The sequence below is a fragment of the Homarus americanus genome, unplaced genomic scaffold, assembly GCF_018991925.1.
Source record: "Homarus americanus isolate GMGI-L3 unplaced genomic scaffold, GMGI_Hamer_2.0 scaffold30184, whole genome shotgun sequence".
In the NCBI taxonomy this organism is placed as follows: domain Eukaryota; kingdom Metazoa; phylum Arthropoda; class Malacostraca; order Decapoda; family Nephropidae; genus Homarus; species Homarus americanus.
This window is the reverse complement of record NW_024711526.1, coordinates 29,361-50,000: the sequence shown is the minus strand read 5'-3', so window position 1 is coordinate 50,000 and position 20,640 is coordinate 29,361. Positions and strand designations below refer to the sequence as shown.

Below are 20,640 nucleotides of genomic sequence, written 5' to 3'. Positions count from 1 at the left end.
CTCCCTCCCCTTACACTCCTTCCTTCTCCACCCCTCTACTTCTTCCCCCTCTCCTCCCTTCTCCACTCTCCTTACCTCCTTCCTTCTCCACCCTCTCTTCTCTTCCCCCTCTCTTCCCTTCTCCACTCTCCCCTCTTCTCCACTCTCCCCCTCTCTCCTCCCTTCTCCCTGCTCCCCCTTTCTCCCTACTCATTATCTCTGAAAGCCTTTTACGGTGGCGCCTTCTTTACAAGCGGTCACAAGATCAAAGGAGAGTTGAATTAATGACTCAAGAACAGAAGAAAGAATGTAAATGACTTCACTCCAGTATGTAAATAACTCGCCTACAGTATACAAATCCCTTATATAGAGTATACACAAATAATTTACAGTATGTGAATCACGAACAGTAGACATATCATTTACTTAGTGTATAATAACTAGACAATATGTAAATGATTCACACAGGTATTACGCAAATGATTTACCTGGTGTGTATGTATATAAGCCCTGATGACAGCATGTGAGTCACCTGAACATTATGTAGATGACTTAAGGAGACAACACCTAAATGACTTATAAATGTACTATGTAGATGAATTACGTATGTGGATCCCATGGGCATGACAGTATACAAAATCTTCGGTATAAAAGGAGACAGTGTGGCCGGTGCTTTACTATACTGTATTCACCTCCCTAATTTGTAAACTTAGGTACCCACTTACACCTAGGTGGACTGGGAGTGCACCGGGGTCGATTCAGTGGAACTCGACAGGAAGTGAGCACTGTATTCACTGGCATGCTGCGCTCCTCACATATGCAGTATGTAAATTGCTATCCAGAACAATATGTAAATGAAGTACCTATACAAGTTGAGAACATGAGAAGAAAGTAAATTAATCTAAAATAGACGACTAATGACTTACTTAAACAATATTCCAAAGACTTAAGTAAGCAGTATGCAAGTGTCTTACCTAGAAACTATAGAAATAACTCACCTAACTAACAATTAAACTGACCTAGACAGTATGCAAATGATTTCCAACATCACAGGTTGTTGTCCTTTCATTTACCTACACACTGAAAACCCCAATTAGGTCTTATATGTTCCGTCAAGGCGTAGAATTATTATTTTTTTCAGCGGCTTAGTTTTTTTTTCTTCGAATTTATGCAACTAAGCAATGGTTTTAAATTAGACAAATTTAATTTTAGGCGCGAGATAGGTAAACATAGGTTTGGAAATAGAGTAGTGGATGAATGGAACAAGTTACCAAACATCATCATTAACTCGAATACGATGGATAGCTTCAAACATAGGTTGGATGGATATATGAGCAATAGGGGTTGGGTGTAAATGGGACTTCCCAGTATGAGCTAATTGGCCCGCTGCAGTTTCCTCCATTCTTATGTTCTTATGTGTACCTGGATATTCTTCTTATTATTCTTATTCTCGTTCTTCTTCTTCTCGTTCTTTCTCGTCTTCTTTTACCCGTTTCCAGAAGTTAGGGATCGACTTCATGAATTTGTCTCCTTCACATTCCTCTCTCTTCATCCTCCTCCTCCCTCTCTCCTAACCTCATGTTCTCCACGTCTTAACATTGTAATCAACTCTTATTTTCTTCTCACTGGTTTCTTCTTCTTTCTTCCTCTTCCTTTTTCTTCCCCCTCCTTCTTCTTCCTTCTTCCTCCTACCACATCAACACATCTCCCCAGCCTTATTTCTCCCATCTCATTGTTTACACACGTCACTCCTATACTTGTGCTCTGATATTCTCTCCTCTCAACCTGTCCTAACAGTGACACTCCCAATTTCCACCGCAACGTTTTCTCATCTCCGTTCCCACCAAAATATTCTTTCTTCCCACCCTCTTTTATCTCCCTCAGTTCACGTGACCTTCCTTACCCCCTTCCCTCCCCCCCCCACCTCCCTCTACCTTCTCTCCCCATTCCATATATCATCATTGGCCTTATGCATCTTCATTTTCAATTTCCTTGGTATCCTTTCGTCATACGCATTTCCTTCATTCCTTCATTTTGTTCCTTCCTAACCTAACCTCACCCCCACCTCACCTCACCTCACCTCACCTATACATCACCCTGACTTGTGAAAGAGACCTAGGGGTACTTGTAATCCCGGACCTACGGCCTAGAAAACAGTGCGTTAATGTTCGAAGTAAGGTAAACAGAGTATTGGGTTTTATATCTAGAAGTGTAAGTAACAAGAGTGCAGAGGTCTTATTGCAACTATATCTTGCGCTAGTTAGGCCGCACCTCGATTATGCGGTTCAGTTCTGGTGTCCTTATTGTAGAATGGATATCAATTCACTAGAGTCGGTGCAGCGAAGAATGACAAAAATGATTCCGGGACTTAGAAACCTTCCATATGAGGATAGGCTAAAGAAACTTAACTTGCATTCCCTAGAAAGACGAAGAGTGCGGGGAGATATGATAGAAGTATTTAAGTGGGTGAAAGGAATCAATAAAGAGGATATAGATAAAGTTCTTATGATATCCAAGCAGGATAGGACTCGGAGCAACGGATTCAAGTTGGATAAGTTTAGGTTTAGGAGGGAGATAGGAAGAAACTGGTTCACAAATAGGGTGGAGGACGAGTGGAACAAGCTTAGCAACTTTGCAGTAAGTGCGGGAACTCTGGAAAGTTTCAAAATGAGGCTGGATAGATTCATGGATGATAGAGAGTGGCAGTAACTCTCGACAGGAGCTGCCATGCACAGGCCAACCGGCCTATTGCAGACTCTTTATTTTCTTATGTTCTTATGTTCTCACCTCACAATGCCCTTCCCTCTGTCTTCATACACCGATCTGTCTTGTAAACTCTCTCCTCCTTCCGTCAATTCCGCGTTTTTATCATCTACAGAATCCTGATGTCACACCAAACTACACACACACACACACACACACACACACACCACAACCTCTGGCAGTTAGACCTTCGATGTGGTTGTTAATGATTACTCCTCCTCCTCCTCCTTCTTCTTCTTCTTCTTCTTCTTCTCCTCTGCCTTCTTCAGGAACACTTGGCTTTGTACGTTCTCCTCCTACCTCTTCCAACAGCCTTCTCCAACTTCCTTTTCTTCCTCCAACAGCCTTCTCTAACCTCCTCCTCCTCCTCCTCCTCCTCCTCCTCTCCATAATGGGTGGTGGCGTTGAAGAGTTTTATTCCACATATTTTTTTTCCCTCTGGTGTAGATTTTTATTTTATGAGTGAGGGGAAATTTTTTTATGAATTTTAATTTTGCTGTTAGTTGGTTTGCAGGAGTTAGTTGTTTGTTAGGTGGGTTTTTTTGAGTGAGGGAGAGATAGTGAGAGACTGAGACAAAGTGAGAGACTGAGACAAAGTGAGAGACTGAGACGACAAAGTGAGAGACTGAGACAAAGTGAGACGTGTTATCCTGATATAGAAAGAGAGAGGGACAGATAAAAAGAAATAGAAAAATAGAGAGACAGACATAAGGTATCGAGTACCATAAACACACACACACACACACACACACACACACACTGGTAGCAGAATTAAACAGCTACACCTCCATGTCTTTCTCTCTCCATTTATGATTTTTTTCGTGCTATTATTATTATTATTCCAACACAGAACGCTTAATTAACTCAGTAATTTGGTCTCTACCCGGTGCCCTCCCTCCCCACCTGCCCCCTCCCTCCCCACCCCTCTCAGTCCAAGTCAACTCTCTTGTTTCAAAAATAGCAGTGTGTGTGTGTGTGTGTGTGCGACTATTATCTACACCATTTTAAGCACCTTTTGATTACTTAATGTATAATTTTATGTGTTTATATAATAATACATAGCATACAGTATATATGGCCATGACATACACAAAGCCGCTGTCTATTAGCTTAAAGTATACAGAATTGTTTGTTAAGTAATCATACATGATGTGTTACGTAATCATACATGGTGTGTTACGTAATCATACATGATGTGTTACGTAATCATACATGGTGTATTATGTAATCATACATGGTGTGTTACGTAATCATACATGGTGTGTTATATAATCATACATGGTGTGTTACGCAATCATACATGGTGTGTTACGCAATCATACATGGTGTGTTATGTAATCATACATGGTGTGTTACGCAATCATACATGGTGTGTTACGCAATCATACATGGTGTGTTATGTAATCATACATGGTGTGTTACGCAATCATACATGGTGTGTTACGCAACCATACATGGTGTGTTTTGTAATCATACATGGTGTGTTACATAATCATACATGGTGTGTTATGTAATCATACATGGTGTGTTACGCAATCATACATGGTGTGTTATGTAATCATACATGGTCTGTTACTCAATCATACATGGTGTGTTACGTAATCATACATGGTGTGTTACGCAATCATACATGGTGTGTTATGTAATCATACATGGTCTGTTACTCAATCATACATGGTGTGTTACGTAATCATACATGGTGTGTTACGCAACCATACATGGTGTGTTTTGTAATCATACATGGTGTAAGCCATGGTGAATCGGCTGGCCATGTGCTAACTGGCTATCGTGGTGTGTTACGTAATTACATGGTAAAAGCATGTAATCATACATGGTGTGCTACATAATCACACATGGTGTGTTACGCAGCCATACATGATGTGTTTTGTAATCATACATGGTGTGTTACGTAATCATACATGGTGTGCTAATCATACATGGTGTGTTACATAATCATACATGGTGTGTTACGTAATCATGCATGGTGTGTTACGTAATCATACATGGTGTGTTACGTAATCATACATGGCGTGTTACGTAATCATACATGGTGTGTTACATAATCATACATGGTGTGTTACGCAACCATACATGGTGTGTTACGTTATCATACATGGTGTGCTACATAATCATACATGGTGTGTTACGGAGCATAAGCCAGCGTTTCCACCACACTCCAAATCCAGAGTAAACTTTCTCTCTACTCCTCTCACTAAAACACTCCCTCAATAATAATTCCCTGATCGTAAAGAAAATATTTCCCTCCATACACCAATCACAAAAAAAAAATCCTATCCACCATAAACCAAACATTTGGCTGTGTCCCAAACATAGAATAAAAGACATATGCACCAAACAAACGCGCACACAAAAAAAAACTTTTCCATTGGATAAAATTAAATAAAGCCTCACCATATATGCCAAGAACAATAAAACGTTTCCCCAATCATAAAATACAGGAGGAAAAATGTTTCCCTACGTTAAAACACAAAAGAACAATCACTAAACACCTAAAGTCAACTTCTTCGTACTCTGGAGAATTTTATATTTCCTAGAAGTTTTGAAATGTTGTTTGAATAATGGAATTACTAAACTTATTTCCCGTTTAAAGACCTTAGTTGTTGAAGTGCAGTAATAACAACTACTTCCTTCAAAAAGTTAACTTTAACAAATGTTCCTCGATAAATTTAACACTAAAATTATTTAACACCATTTAATAAAAACAAATAAAAGAACAACAATAAGAAACAAAAGAAAATACATAAATATCTACTAAACACCACCAAAAAAAATTATCCTTCTCCTACGACAACAAACTGCTCCAGCCGACGATCCAATAACAAAGGGAAGTGTGTCTTACCAGTTAAAAAGAAGCTCGACCATCTATTGGCATTTACAGTGTCGTAATTATTAAATAGTGTGACAGCGAGCCTCCAGCACTACACCAGAGATGTATTGTGATTACCCCACTCCATCACAGGGTAAATGTGAGTCGTATTTACCGTTGAGAATGTAACGGAAGATTCGCCCTTATAGGCTGTGTTAATTTCTCCTGGGGACGGTGGTTTGGGGGTCAATGTGAGCTGATGGTGGTACTGGTGATAGTAGTGATGGTGATGGTGAGTGGGATGGTGGTAGTGGTTGTAGTAGTGAGGGTAGTGGTGAGTGGGATGGTGGTAGTGGTTGTAGTAGTGAGGGTAGTGGTGAGTGGGATGGTGGTAGTGGTTGTAGTAGTGAGGGTAGTGGTGAGTGGGATGGTGGTAGTGGTGAGTGGGCTGGTGGTAGTGGTGGTAGTAGTGATGGTGGTTGTGGTAGATTCTGTGTAGTAATTGTAGTGCTTGTCGTTGTAAAATTAGACTTAGTTTTTGTTGTAGTAAAATAGTGGTAGCAATAGTAGCAGCGATAGAAGGGAAAGTATCACTTGTTTTAGTTTTTTATTGGTAGTACTGGTAGTTGGAGTGGTAGAGGTGATGGTAGAGCCTCCACTACCACTTACAACTACCACACACCACTAACACACACCACTACCACACACCACTACCACACACCACTACCACACACCTATAACACCTACCACTACCACACACCACTACCACACACCACTACCACACACCACTGCCACACACCACTACCACACACCACTGCCACACACCACTGCCACATACCACTAACACACACCACTGCCACACACCACTACCATCACAACCACCATCAACCACAATCAACCATCACCAACCACAACCACTATAATCAACCACCAGCAACCACAACAATGAACCACTACCACAATGCCACCACCACCACCACACAGAGGGCTTGGGATCAGAGCGTCAAGGAGCCGCCCTCACCATCAAAGGATCGGCGCTGGTCAAGAACCTTCCACACTGACCAGCGGATTATATATATATATAGGAACCCGCTTTCTCTTTTCTATTTTTTTGACATCTGAGTCCTGACCATTACCCAATCCGGCTCCTTTGACGGATTTCCTTGAATGACTGACCCGGAAAGGCCTTTTTTTACACCTTGGTATCTCTCTCTCTCTCTCTCTCTCTCTCTCTCTCTCTCTCTCTCTCTCTCTCTCTCATTACGCTATAACAATTAATGACACTCTGCTTTCCTACTCAGGTGATTGGTGAACGCATACACAGCCAGGGAAGTGATCCATTTGTGTGTGTCTCTGTTATCAGTTGAAAGATTTACTGAGGTGCTAAAGGTGTACATTCATATTGCCAATCAACCCGAACATGTAAAATACCTCCTAGCATCAGGGTCTGGTTTATATGCAAATACTCCCAGACGCCATGAAATGATTTGTTCCACCACACTTGTTTAGCCAGATTACGAGTTTATTCCTGAAAAAAATACTTTCCCTAAGAAGTATATGTGGTATAGAATGATGTTTATCCAGATAACGAGTTTATTCCTGACAAAAATCCCTAAGAAGTATATGTGGTATAGAATGATGATATATGAGTTTTCTATATCACGATGTTATATATGGTTATAGGTCAAGCTTGCTATATGTTCCTAATGTCTAGTAAGATATGTGGGTTTTTTTTTATATACGTGTAATAATGGAGTTAACTTAGTTTATAAAATGGCTTAAAAACACAAAGCCTAAAGTGACTCAATACTTAAACATAAACAAGGTGTTAGGAAAGTGACCATAATCATGTTAGTTATATACACCTTGATAGTGTAATTAACCTGCTTCATTATCATCTCACACACACACACACACACACACACACACACAGACACACACACACACACACACACACACACACACACACACACACTCTAAATTAATCTCTGAAATACAATGACTCATCAATATCAATTTTTATCCTAGATAGAATTTGCTATACTTAAGCCAATCTCTTCGTATACAAAACTACTCAACATACGTACGGCAGATATACACCTAAAAAACATACTTAACGTAGTCATACACAATAATAGAATCAAACTGCTTTATATACCATCTCTCACACAAGGGGCACACAAACCTGTCTCAATCTTTGCCGCAGCGAGAGTCTTGAGTAACGTAGCGTCTCTCTGTGATAATAATTCCTTAATTGGTTTACGTGTGTGAATACCGTGTGGTGGTGGAGAGAAGAGGTAAAGGTAAATACACCTTCAGTTAGTGAGGGAGAACATGACAATGCTATTTTTTTTTACCTACAAGACAGACAGAGAGAGAGAGAGAGAGAGAGAGAGAGAGAGAGAGAGAGGTACAAGTAGATCGATGGATGAAGATGGAGGTAAAGGACTTTTTTCTCTTGTCTTTCAGATCTAAAACATTATATAATTGTCTCCTCTTAATAGTAAAAAGATCAATTTATCTTTTAATATTTTACTGAGTTAACGAGCCACGACATCCAACAAGCTGATAGAGAAAGAGATAAATGGGTTGTTATTGTTGTTTTTATTTTGAACTTTTGAGAGCCACACCGTCCCCCCCAAACTGGTTACAAAGAGATAGGGGGAATTTGTGTTTGATTCTGAGAGCCATACCACCTAACAGCGACATGGGGTGGAGGGGGGCAGGGCTGGAGGGTGGAGTGGGGGCTGGTGGATCGGGTGGAGGGAAGGAGGGCTGGTAGGTTAGTGGAGGGAGAGGAGTGGCTAGTGGGTCGGGGTAGAGGGAAGGAGGCTGTAGGTTAGGGTGGAGGGAGGGAGGGCTGGTGGGTCGGGGGTGGAGGGAAGAGTGCTAGGGGGTTAGGGTGGAGGGAGGGCGGAGGAGGGCCAGGTCAGTAGAGGGAAAGAGGGCTGGTAGGTTAGGTGGAGGGAGGGAGGGCTAGGGTCGGGGTAGAGGGAAGGAGGGCCAGGTTAGGTGGGAGGGAGGAGGAGGCCAGGGTCGGGGTGAGAAGGAGTGCTTGCAGGTTAGGTGAGGGAGGGAGGGCTGGTGGGTCAGTGGAGGGAAGGAGTGCTGGTAGGTTAGGTGGAGGAGGAGGGAGGGCTGGTGGCTGGGGTAGAGGGAAGGAGGAAATATAGGTTAGGGAGGGAGGGAGGGAGGGAGGTTGTGGACTGGGGGTGAGGGAAGGAGGCTGGTAGGTTAGTGGAGGGAGGGAGGCCAGGGATTTGTGGAGGGAAGGAGTGCTGGTAGGTTAGGGTGGAGGGAGGGATGTCTAGTAGGCCGGGGTGAAGTGGGGGCAGGTGTGTTGGGGTGGAGTAAAGACTCCTGGACTCAGGGGATGATGGGTTCAAGGGTGGGGAACAGGTGGGCTCCGGGGAGGGTGAGTTGATGGAGGACAGGTTCAGGGAAGGTGAGCCAGGCAGATGGTTCAGGGAGGGTGAGCTGGTGGGCTCAAAGAAATAAGTTCAGTAAAGAGGGCCAGGGGAAATCAGGTGGGCTCCGGGAGGTGAGTTGATGGGGGATGGTGGTTCAGGGGAGGGTGAGCTGGTGGGTGACAGATGGGTTCAGGGGAGGGTGAGCTGGTGGGTGACAGGTGGGTTCAGGGGACGATGAGCTGGTGGGCTCAAGGCAGAGGGGCCAGGTGGGTTCAGTGTAGGGTGGGCTTGCGGCCTCAGGGGAAGGTGGGCTCAGGAGAAGGAGGGCTGGTGGGTTCAGGAGAGGTGGGGCTGGTTGGCTCAAAAGAGGGATGGCTGGTAGGCTCAGGGGATGGAAGGAAATGCTGGTGGACTCAGGGGATATGCTTCCCGTCTGTGATGATCAGCCAGGCGGGACACAGAGCTTCACAACTCAGCGGGACTGTGGGAGAGAGACGGTGTTTTCTGTGTCGAGACGAGAGTACTCGACTATTTTTTTTTAATATACCTGTATATATATATATATATATATATATATATATATATATATATATATATATATATATATATATATATAATATATATAATATATAATATAATATAATATATAATATATAATATAATATAATATAATATAATGTGTATGTGTGTTACGCTAAATAAGCTTTTAAGGGCAACTGACAGTTTTGCCAAATGGATATATATTATTTTTATTACTACAACTTAATAAAAAATAATTCTTATATATTAAAATTTGCTGTTTCATATAAGACGTCGTTTACTATCAGAAGATCTCCAAATTATACCTCAAGTACATTAGGTTATGTCATGTATAAAACTATTCATTTATATGTTCTGAATTTTGGTATCTACTGTACATGATCGTCCATGACGAGGCAGAAGGTCCATGAAAAGATAAAGTATGTACAGTAGAATTTATTTCTAACTGGTAATTGTCGCTATTTGGTGTAACATGTGTGTGTGTGTGTGTGTGTGTGTGTGTGTGTGTGTGTGTGTGTGTGCACTAATAAAAGAAAAACACGAGGAGATTTCTGGAAAAGTTTTAGTACAAAAATAACTTCAGTTTTTGATCAGATTAAAAGTGCGTTTGACTCGCCGCACCCATCCGTGTCGTTATCGGTGATTGGCTGATTCTATCGGGTCACCGAGTATCAAAACAGAGGTCCTCGCTGATTGGTGGGGCCTTGGCCAATGGGGAGGCTCGAGTGGCAAGTGGGGAAGCTATTCAAGAGCCGAGATATTGTGACTGTTTATTTGATTCAAATTTGAAAACTTATTCAGCGATAACGATTTAATTACAGTGCCAGGTAACCGCACAACCACAGCTTTAGGTGTACTCTAGTTGCCGGTTTAAGGACAATTACATGTGCAGACTGAAGTACAAATACAGTGTAGGTACAGTTAATGGTTTAGGTACAAGTACAGGCTTAGGTAGGGAAGCGGCGATCTAGTGGACACAGCACTCGCCTCCTGTACTCTGGGTCGCTGAATCGATCGTAAGGTACCCATAGCCTTACCAATTGTAAATGGATACCTAATTTTACAGTTTGGGGAGTGAAGAGAGTCGAGTGCAGTGCCCTCTTCTGGACCGACGGTTTAGTGTACAATGTCCCCAATGTGCCGTCAGGTCTGAGATAGTTCAATTACAGGTTAATACAGGTACAGGTCAAGTGCAAATACAGATTTAAGTTAAGTTTATATATCAGTACAAGTATAAGAGCGAGTGTGAAGATAGTGGCTCTCTCTCTCTCTCTCTCTCTCTCTCTCTCTCTCTCTCTCTCTCTCTCTCTCATTACGTCAGTCGTCCTCAGTTTTAATAAGCCCATGTTCGGCGGCCATTTTTACTTTTCACTCTGAGTTGCACTTGTGAGTGGCGCTTCTGAGTGATATTTATGAGTGGCACTTCGGAAGGAATTTCAGCTCCGTTGCGTCAGTACCACCATGTTTTATCATATTGGTGCATAGGTTAATATAGGTGTCTGATTTTATGTGATGGTGAATAATATTATCATAACCCTTTGTGATTCTATGTGACTATGTGATGGTAAACAATATTATCATAACCCTTTGTGATTCTATGTGACTATGTGATGGTAAACAATATTATCATAACCCTTTGTGATTCTATGTGACTATGTGATGGTAGACAATATAACATGGCCTTATGTGACGATATGAGTTACACAGCAAAATCCTAATCAGTTTTAGGGCATGCTGTGTAACTCATTATAACATGGACCTACATGACGCAATATGACATAGTACATCATAACATATTCCTATTTGACGCTATGTGACGCTATGTGACGTTATGTGACGTTTCATGAGGTGAAGTAACCCTCTGTAACGACCACCATCTCCATGTTGGTGTTTCAGGTAGAGTGGCAGCACAACGGAACACAGGTGACCATCTCAGGGCCACGGGGCGGGGTCAGCATCCACACGGAGGCGGGCGTCGGGGTGGTGACGTCACGGCTGTCAGTGGTGCGGGCGGCGCCAGGTGACGCGGGGAACTACACCTGCCACCCACACACCGCCCTCCCCGCTACTACCACAGTCTTCATAGTTGATGGTTAGTCACATGGAGTGAAGGCCAGTAGACTGTGTGTTGTGGTACATTATAGTTGTGTGGTACAGTATAGTAGTGTGGTACAGTGTAGTAGTGTGATACAGTATGGTACAGTATAGTAGTGTGATACAGTATGGTACAGTATTGTAGTGCGGTTCAATGTGATACAGTATAGCAGTTTAGTACATATGGTACAGTATAATAATGTGGTACAGTGTGGTACAGTATAAAAGTGTGATACAGTATAGTAATTTAGTACAGTATTGTACAGTATAGCCTAGTACAGCAGTGTGGTACAGTACAGTAGTGTGGTACAGTGACAGCGTCCCCGTTATTACCCAATAAGTGAGTCGGTACACATCCTGCTGGATAATGTAGTGTTGTCTGTACAGTATTTTGGTGTGTATACGAGTATGCGTGTTTGGTTGTGAAGGTAGGTGTACGCGTGTGTACCTGCTGGTGCATACACACACACACACACACACACACACACCATCAGATTGAATAGAAGCTTTAATGTCATACCTTTCCATTTTATCTGAAGGGTCCCTCGGTACACCTCTAACTCTCCCTCATGGTCACTGCCTCTCTCCATCACAACCAATCAAAACTTCCTCCAAGTAGTCAAGAAGTCTTTTACACAATGACAATTCCTCCCGTAAGTGTTCTCAAAACACTCAGAACACACTAATATATTTTTATCAGTCGCAGTCTTTTCTTAAAGTGTCACTTAAGGAGGGGAAGAATTTACGTTCTCAGAGTATAAAGGAGTAAACGGCATCGTAAAATACGGTAATGTTGCCATGGTGACCACTCTGATAAACCAATCACGTGACAGAATGTAAAGGAGTTTTTAAACGCCTGATTTTGGATTTTTTTTTAAGTTGTTTTGTGTTTTATTTGGTAATATATTTCTCCAAAATTATACGGAATTCTTTGCCTTTTCTCTCTTCTTTCTTTTACATTAAAAATTAATTCTTGTTATTTTTCTCTATGATAAACCAAGCACGTGACAGAGATTTTTTTAACGCTGGATTTGTAGATTTTTTTTTTCCTATTTAGTATAAAAGAGCTAAAACCCACCTGAGGTATTGCTTATTCTTGTCTCTTTTTAGATGAGAGATTATATTTTGTTTTTACTTTTCTTTCTGTTTTACATGAGTCTGGTTTAAACACGGGCTGGTCACCTCTGCTATGAACACTACTGTGTGTGTTAAGGTTGTGTGTTGCTGCCACCACACGTCCTGGTACATTATGTAAATTCAAAACATATATTCAGTAGTAACAGTACAAACGCTGGTGCAGACACTTACAGCCAGCAGCAGTATAATATTTTAAAGAAACCGTATCAAAAATCCATTAAGCTTCATTCAAATTTAGATACAAAACATTACAGAAACAATAGTACTAGCACAATTACAGGTGAAGGTACAGGTACAGGTATTTTTTTAGCTAATAGAAGTATCATAATATCAATAAAAATGTATCTAAAATTGCTTAATTTATATTCAAATTCAGATTCAGTTTTCAAACATTTAACAGGAGACAGCACAGGTACACGGGTTCAGGACAAACACTGATACAGGTATTTCTCCCAAGTGTATTACCACAAACTGTGATTTTGGCTGAGTGTTTGTGACCTTAACTATTTACCAACATACAAATGATCCATAGCGTATGAGACAACAACAAAAACAATCTCGGATTAAAATCATGTCGCCGCGTGTCTGCGTTTCCATGAAGTCGAAAACATGTTATTTCACCGAAGATCCTCAATCTCCCGTGGTTTAGATAATGGATCGTTACGATTATCATACTCGCGTGAGGTGCTGCGAGGATCAACGTCTCTGCCAAGTTTCAACAAAATCTATCCATCCGAGGAGGAGTTATCACATTGGTACGACGGATACTTCCACGGTCAGGTGAACGACACGCTCGAATCCCTAACATCCTACGAACGCCGCAAGACGACTGGACGAGAGATAACCCGGGGAAATGGGGCGAGAGTGAGAGAGAGCAAATTACAACCCATTTAATTTAATGAAAAAGCATTGTCACGTAATGGGACAATTTGCATTAAAATCAGCGCACGCCCAATGTAAAACGCCCAAGTGAATATCGGGTCATATCAGGTCGTTATTACCATAATAAATGAATATGAAATGTAATATATTTTCCACTGAAGATAATGGGCGTGTTTTTCGTTTTTCCATTCAAATTAGAGGAAGTGTGTGACCAGAGGTAAGGTGCAGGTACGGCTTTAAGTACACATACGGTACAGGGTACGTGTAAGGCTTTAAGTACACATACGGTACAGGGTACGTGTAAGGCTTTAAGTACACATACGGTACTAAGTACTTGTATGGCTTTAAGTACACATAGGATACAGGGTACACGTCTGGGTTTAGGGAACATGTAGGGGTTTTAATACAGGTTCAGATATAAGAGAGTGCCAGTGCAGGCGAAAAACGTTCGTCTGGCGTAACTTTCAAAAGGTGTTCAGTATTGGTTGGAGAATGGAGCGGCAGGCACTGTTGACTGCTGGTGGAGGCGCTGTGAGGGGACACCTGAAGATAGAAATGTCTTACCAATATCTTAGGTTCATACGAGCAATCAGCACCGCCTGGCGAATCCCCTCCATCCTCAGTCGAACGTTCGCCTGCCTCTCCTCCACCCCAGAATGACACACTTAAGGAAACTACGCCAGACGAACGTTCGACCGCTTACAGAGGGCAGTAGCCTCTCTCCTGCCTGAGGCGTCTTTCTCTCCCCGTCTTGACTATGTTTATGGAGACATTTACACACACATTTACATCTTATTAACATTTACACACATATCGTATACATTTACACACACATTTTAACCTTATATTTGCACACGCATTCACAACCTTATTGATATTTACACACGGACACACATTAACCTCTTTTTTTTAACATTTACACCCATATTTACATATTATACACATTTACAACCTTTATACATTTACATTACCATTTACACACATTTACATCGTATAGACATTTACACACACATCACTATTCCGCGCTAAGAGTTGAAATAATTTAACCAAACACATAAATTTGTTTCCAGTACGACTTAAATTTTCTTTGACTGATCTGAACGAGTTGTTTACAAATATACCGGGACTTGTTGTTGTTGTTGTTGTTGTTGTATCTCGATTTAGGTGTTCCAGTTGCAGTGTACGATGATATAACCCCTTGAGTATGATGATTCAACCCTTTGTGTACGATGAATTAACCCCTTAAGAATGATAACTTAACCTCTTGAGTACGATGATTTAACCCCTTGAATACGATGATTCAACCCCTGGAGTATGATAATTTAACCCCATGAGTACGATAACTTAATCCCATGAGTACGATAACTTAACACCATCAGTACGATAACTTAACCCCATGAATACGATGACTTAACCCCTCGACTACGATAACTAAAGTACTAAGCATAAATATATCCCATTCGTACATTCGTAAAGCTTAAGAAAAATAATTAAAAAATAAAAAATTCGCCCTCTATAAATTTGATTCTTGGCAACACTATTTAATAATCATGAAGTACGATACGTTCTTACCACACACGGCAGCACATCGAGTTACGCTTCACAATTAATACATACAACTGCACTGCCAGATGTACACCTAAAGCTAAATACTTCATGAAGTTAAGAATAGCTCATTAATTAATTACCCTTATTACCCCTTAAATATCTAATTCCCCCTCCCCTGACCCATCCCCCTACCCCCTCCCTTGGCCTCCCAGACCCATCTCCTCACCCCCTTCCCCCTGACCTCCCTCACCCATCCCCCTACCCCCCTGACCCCTCAACCCCCCCCTGACCCCCTCGTCAAGGTGTCTCATTATACCTCATTATAACAACAGCCTAAAAATCCTCACAGTGGAACCGTCTTGGCACGTCACCCAGCCATACACACCATTAGAGGCAGATGGCGTGAAATGCCTTTGGAAATGCCTTTGAGAATTGATGAGTGAGTTTCCTTTACAAACTTATGATCAAAGACTCTTACCCCCCCCCCACAGCCATCTCTGCAATCTCTCTCTCTCTCTCTCTCTGTCTCTGTCTCTCTCTCTGTCTCTCTCTCTCTCTCTCTCTCTACTTCTCTCAGTCTCCTCTCATCTTTCTCCTTTTCCTCTTCCCTTACGACGTCTCCTTTCCACTTTACTCTAATTTCCTCTCACCTCTCAATTCTTTTATCCGTCCCTCTCTCCACTCTTACTCTCACCCTCCCTTATCTCACCCCTGCTCTCTCTCCATCTCCCCACTCTCATCTCCCTCCTCACCTCTCCCATCACCCCTTCCCTTTCCACCTCACTCTCAATTCTTCCTTTTCCACCTCACTCTATCTGCCCCCTCTCACCCTCTTACCCTTCCCTCCTCCCTCACCCCCACCCCTTCCCTCTCACCTCCCCCCCTCCTCCCCCTCTCCCCACACCTCACCCTTTCCTCTCACCCTCCCCCCTCTCCCCTCACCCCTTCCCTCTCCACTCCACTCTCCTTCACCTCCGTCTCCTCTCTCCCCTCACCCTTCCCTCTCATCTTTTCTCCACCTTTCCCTCGCCTCCTCACTCCCACTCGCCCTCTCACCCTTACCCATCCCATTCATCTCTCCCTCACCCTTCTCCCTCTCGTTTCACCCTCTCCTCTCTCCCTCACCCTTCCCTCTCCACCTCCCACTCAACTCAAAGCGCTTGGATCACCCGTTGTCACTCTCCCTACTTCTGGCTTATCCATCCCAGCGTTTCCACATGAAACTATTGACTAGAAAAATCCTCTCGTGATTTCTGTGCAATTTTTTTTAGTTCCTCTTGTTTTTGTATTATTATTATTATTATTATTTATTTTTTTATTATTTTTATCTTTATTATCGATTTTCTTATAATTTTCCTTATCAATTATATATACTTTATTGTTCAGGTTTTTTTATTACTTAGTTTATCTTCTTTATGTTTTGTTTATGTTTTTATTTGTTTTGTTTGTGTTAATTAGGTAATATCCTTGTATCTTTTTATTTTCTGTTTATTTATTTATCTTATTTTTATTTATGTATTTCCTTCCTGACTCTCCTCATCTCTTCATTCCTTCAGTATAGTTCCTTCATGTGTGTGTGTGTGTGTGTGTGTGTGTGTGTGTGTGTGTGTGTGTGTGTGTGTGTAAATATGCATCAATGCTTGTATGGGTGTACATGTGTGTTTATATGTGCGTTCGTATATGTGTGTTTATGTGTATATATGTGTTTATATAAATGTGTGTTCGTATATGTGTTTATATATGCGTGTATATGTGTGTTTATATATGCGTTCGTATATGTGTGTTTTTATGTGTGTATGTGTTTATATATGCGTGTGTATGTGCGTTTATATGTGCGTTCGACTATGTACGTTTACGATGTTTTTCTTCAAGATTTAATGTGTTTATCAGAATAAATTGGAGAAAAGTTGTCCTGATCATAAAGGTCATTTTCCTTTGTGGTGAGAATGTGACAATAGATATGAACGACTCAGTGGGTCGTGTGAGAGCACCTCTGACCCTCCGCCACCACAACCACTGAAATAACACCACTGGCACTACCACCACAACCACTTGCAACACAACTGGTACCACCACAACCACTTGCAACACAACTGGTACCACCACAACCACTCTGCAACACAACTGGTACCACCATAACCATTGAAACAACACCACTACCACCACAACCACTGAAACAACACCACTGGCACTACCACCACAACCACTGAAACAACACCACTACCACCACTCCCACAGCGCTCCACTTCAAGCGTTTCCGAACAGTGTTTACCAATCCTCCCAGGTTTTGCGTCTCTCCCACGACCACAACTTTCAATTTCATTCATCCATCCCAATTTCTGCCTTCCTTTTGTCCCCCAACCCTCAGTTTTGCTTATCTAACCTAACCTAACCTATCAGTAAACCCTAACTTCAACCTTCTCCTGTGGAATTCTACCTTGTGAGGGCGTCGATCAGTTGTATGCTCGAAGTGTTCACGTTTCTCACTTGTACCGTACAACTAAAAGTAATGTTCCGTTAGGTTAGGTTAGATTAGGTCAGGTCAGGTCAGGTCAGGTCAGGTTAGTCTCCAAGATTATTGAATACAGTATTTGCTTGAGCTAATCGTGTTTTAATTTTTCTCACACTTACCATTGCATTTTATAGTTGTTTTAGGATCCACTATTATTTCCATTTATTTAAATCAACTCTGATCTTCCATAACTTTTATTTCAAGGTTTATTTTTGATGTGGACGTAATCATTATTTTCGTCTTTACATCGTTAACTCATAAAGTATATTATTATCCTCTTTTCAGTAATCTATTGACCTGTTTGTGAAATGCCTCTTTAGTAACTGTAATAAGAGGAGTTCTTTTGTATATCGAGTTATTTATTTTACTTTACCGTCAGCTTTTATACTGTTCTCCCTTCCGGCAACGTCTCTCTTTAAAAATTCATAATTGATGTTGATATGATTAATTTATTTTTAGTCGTAATATATCCACCATTATTATGTATTTCACTTCAAGGCAGCATATTGTTATTAAATTCTACTTTACCAATTTCATTTTCAAAGTCCATGAAACATATACACGAATGCATATGAACTTCTAAAGCTTTTCACTTACAAATCTCAAGCCAGAGTTAACGAAAAGAACTCTGCCTGAGTCTGCCCAATATACCTGTACACAGCTAGTTACTCTCGGGTTAACAAGAATAATACCCACATTTATCTCAGGCTATTCTTACCACCTGAATGTAGTGATAGTTAAATAATTTTCAGTAATGATATTTCAACCAGTCCAATTATTGTCCATCTTATTTCAACAGATCTCAAGATGTTCTACCGCAGCCTTTACAACTCCTTAATATATCCTTACATTCCAAATTCATATTCTTAGTTTATGTTTCCTCATGTAGTACCGAAGATTTCATATGGCTATTCATTGCCTAAGGCTTTGTTTTGCACACGCAGTAGTACGTATTAACTCTCTGTGCTACACTGCCAGCAAGTATGTGAGGCAGGCAATGTGACTGGTCTCATAAGTGATATAACTCTAACAGGAACAGCCGAAAATCGTCTATAATTCCTGTCCATGTTTGTTCTAGGACAACACTTGAAATTGGTGGGTAGGAAGCACAATGACTTTCATCACCAGAAGAAAAAGCTGGGAATGAGTTATGGAAGGTAGAGGTCGCTCATGTCTCACTCTGGAGATGAACCATGCAGCCCACTACAACCAACAACAAAATCACTGTACCTGACTATAACCGCTCCAAACACTACATATATCTGTAAAAACCACTGAACTCTCTACCACACAATATATAATGGTTGCCCCTAGTGTACCAGGATGGCCGGCCCTAGGGCCACCTAGGCGGGAATTTGTTTAAGGTGTAAAAGCTGTCGCCAACACAATAACCACACCCTAAGTTAACGAGTTGCATGACCCAGTGTCAAGGACTATTCCGAGAAGACCGGACAACTCGCCAACTGCACTGCCTAACCATTACCCCGGAACACGATCCGCAAATCGATTAACATCCTGGTTCCCAATTACTGCTGGGTAGACAGAGGCAAATGACGTCAAGGAGCTTGCCCATAGTTTCACCCTGCCAGGGAATCGAACCCGAGTCCACTCGCTTGAGAGGTGAGCATACTGACCATTGTACCACATTAAAAACAACCACAACATCATATCTACTGTCATATTTTACAGCTTTCTAAACCACAAACACACATACATCTTCGTCTGTGTGAGTGAGAGTGCCAGACAGCCGGACATAAAGATAGAGACAGAAAAAAATCTTAACCAACAATGACCTAGAAATTCCGATTCCATTAATTCCGCTTAACAAGTTTTTCATTGTGGTAATAGCCGCGGAAGAGACCAGCCAGTGCCCAATTCCCTGAAAATTGCCCGTCACTTCCGAGGTCCAGTGGCGACAAATTTACCGAAACCCATCACTAAAGTAGACTACAATTTTACACCATATATAATACTGAAAGTAATATTATCGTCCACCATTGCATCTCCTAAAAGATCATAGTTGACAACATACGTCAAGTAGTTATCATTGTACGTCAGGTAGTTAACATCATACACTTTTCACTAGGGAGTCAACATTATATGGCATGCGGTTAACATCGTCCTTGAAGCCGTTATTAAGCTAATTGTCTCCCAAAACAGAACAGTTCCCAGCAGCGATGCACCACGAGAGCGGGGCGGAGCAACACAACCATCATTGGCTAATCAGCGCCGCCGTCCTCCTGAACCTCGTCCTCTTCGCTGCTAGATGATGTGTCTGACCAATCACAACTCTGCATTTTGTACACACTGCGTTTTTGTATGCGTTGCTCTGACTACCCCCATTGTTTACTGTACTTTGTATTTCCCTGAGGATTTAAAGGTAACGTGAAGAGTAATATATGTGAGAGATGTAATTGTATATTATATATACTGTCAAAGGTATTTGTGTATTAATTCTTAATTAATATAATGTATTACAAGCCACTACAGCCTTTTATTGATGCAAACATATGTATACCAGTACAGTATTACTTGTTACTCACGCCGAGGTCGTGTTGGTACTGTAGTAATGTATACCTGTATATGTATATCCTCAGCGTATTTCAAAAGCGGGAAGAATTACAATGATTTTACTTAAGTGTGGTGGTTATAAATTAATTATCAGCTGGCTGGAGATAACTAAGGTTGGAAATGGGTAAACAATGTCTGGTCCTACAGTTAACAAAAAAAAAATCATAAATCTGCACCCCTGAGTGTAACGACCTAGGCACTGATTGAGGCCATGTTCATTTGGTAAGGTTGGTTCTTCTGATTGTGTGATGCATTGTGTAACCAATAATGTATTATGTATATCACGTATAGTTAATACAGAGAAATTACTAGGAATACATAATTATAAAACCCAAATATTTGTCAGAATTCTTCGCCCCAGTGTGTCATATTGTATA

At 41.4% G+C, this 20,640-nt stretch overlaps 1 protein-coding gene across 1 annotated transcript in view; it reads left to right on the top strand.

Annotated features, from left to right (window-relative positions):
* Positions 1-20,176, top strand: part of LOC121858592 (carcinoembryonic antigen-related cell adhesion molecule 1-like) — a 37,068-nt gene extending 16,892 nt beyond the window's left edge. The window contains exons 4-5 of the mRNA XM_042355095.1: positions 11,416-11,611; positions 19,853-20,176. Coding sequence (XP_042211029.1) covers positions 11,416-11,611; positions 19,853-19,962 — 306 coding nt within the window. The 3' untranslated portion in view covers positions 19,963-20,176. The remainder of the gene's footprint in view (positions 1-11,415; positions 11,612-19,852) is intronic.
* Positions 20,177-20,640: the final 464 nt, after the last annotated feature.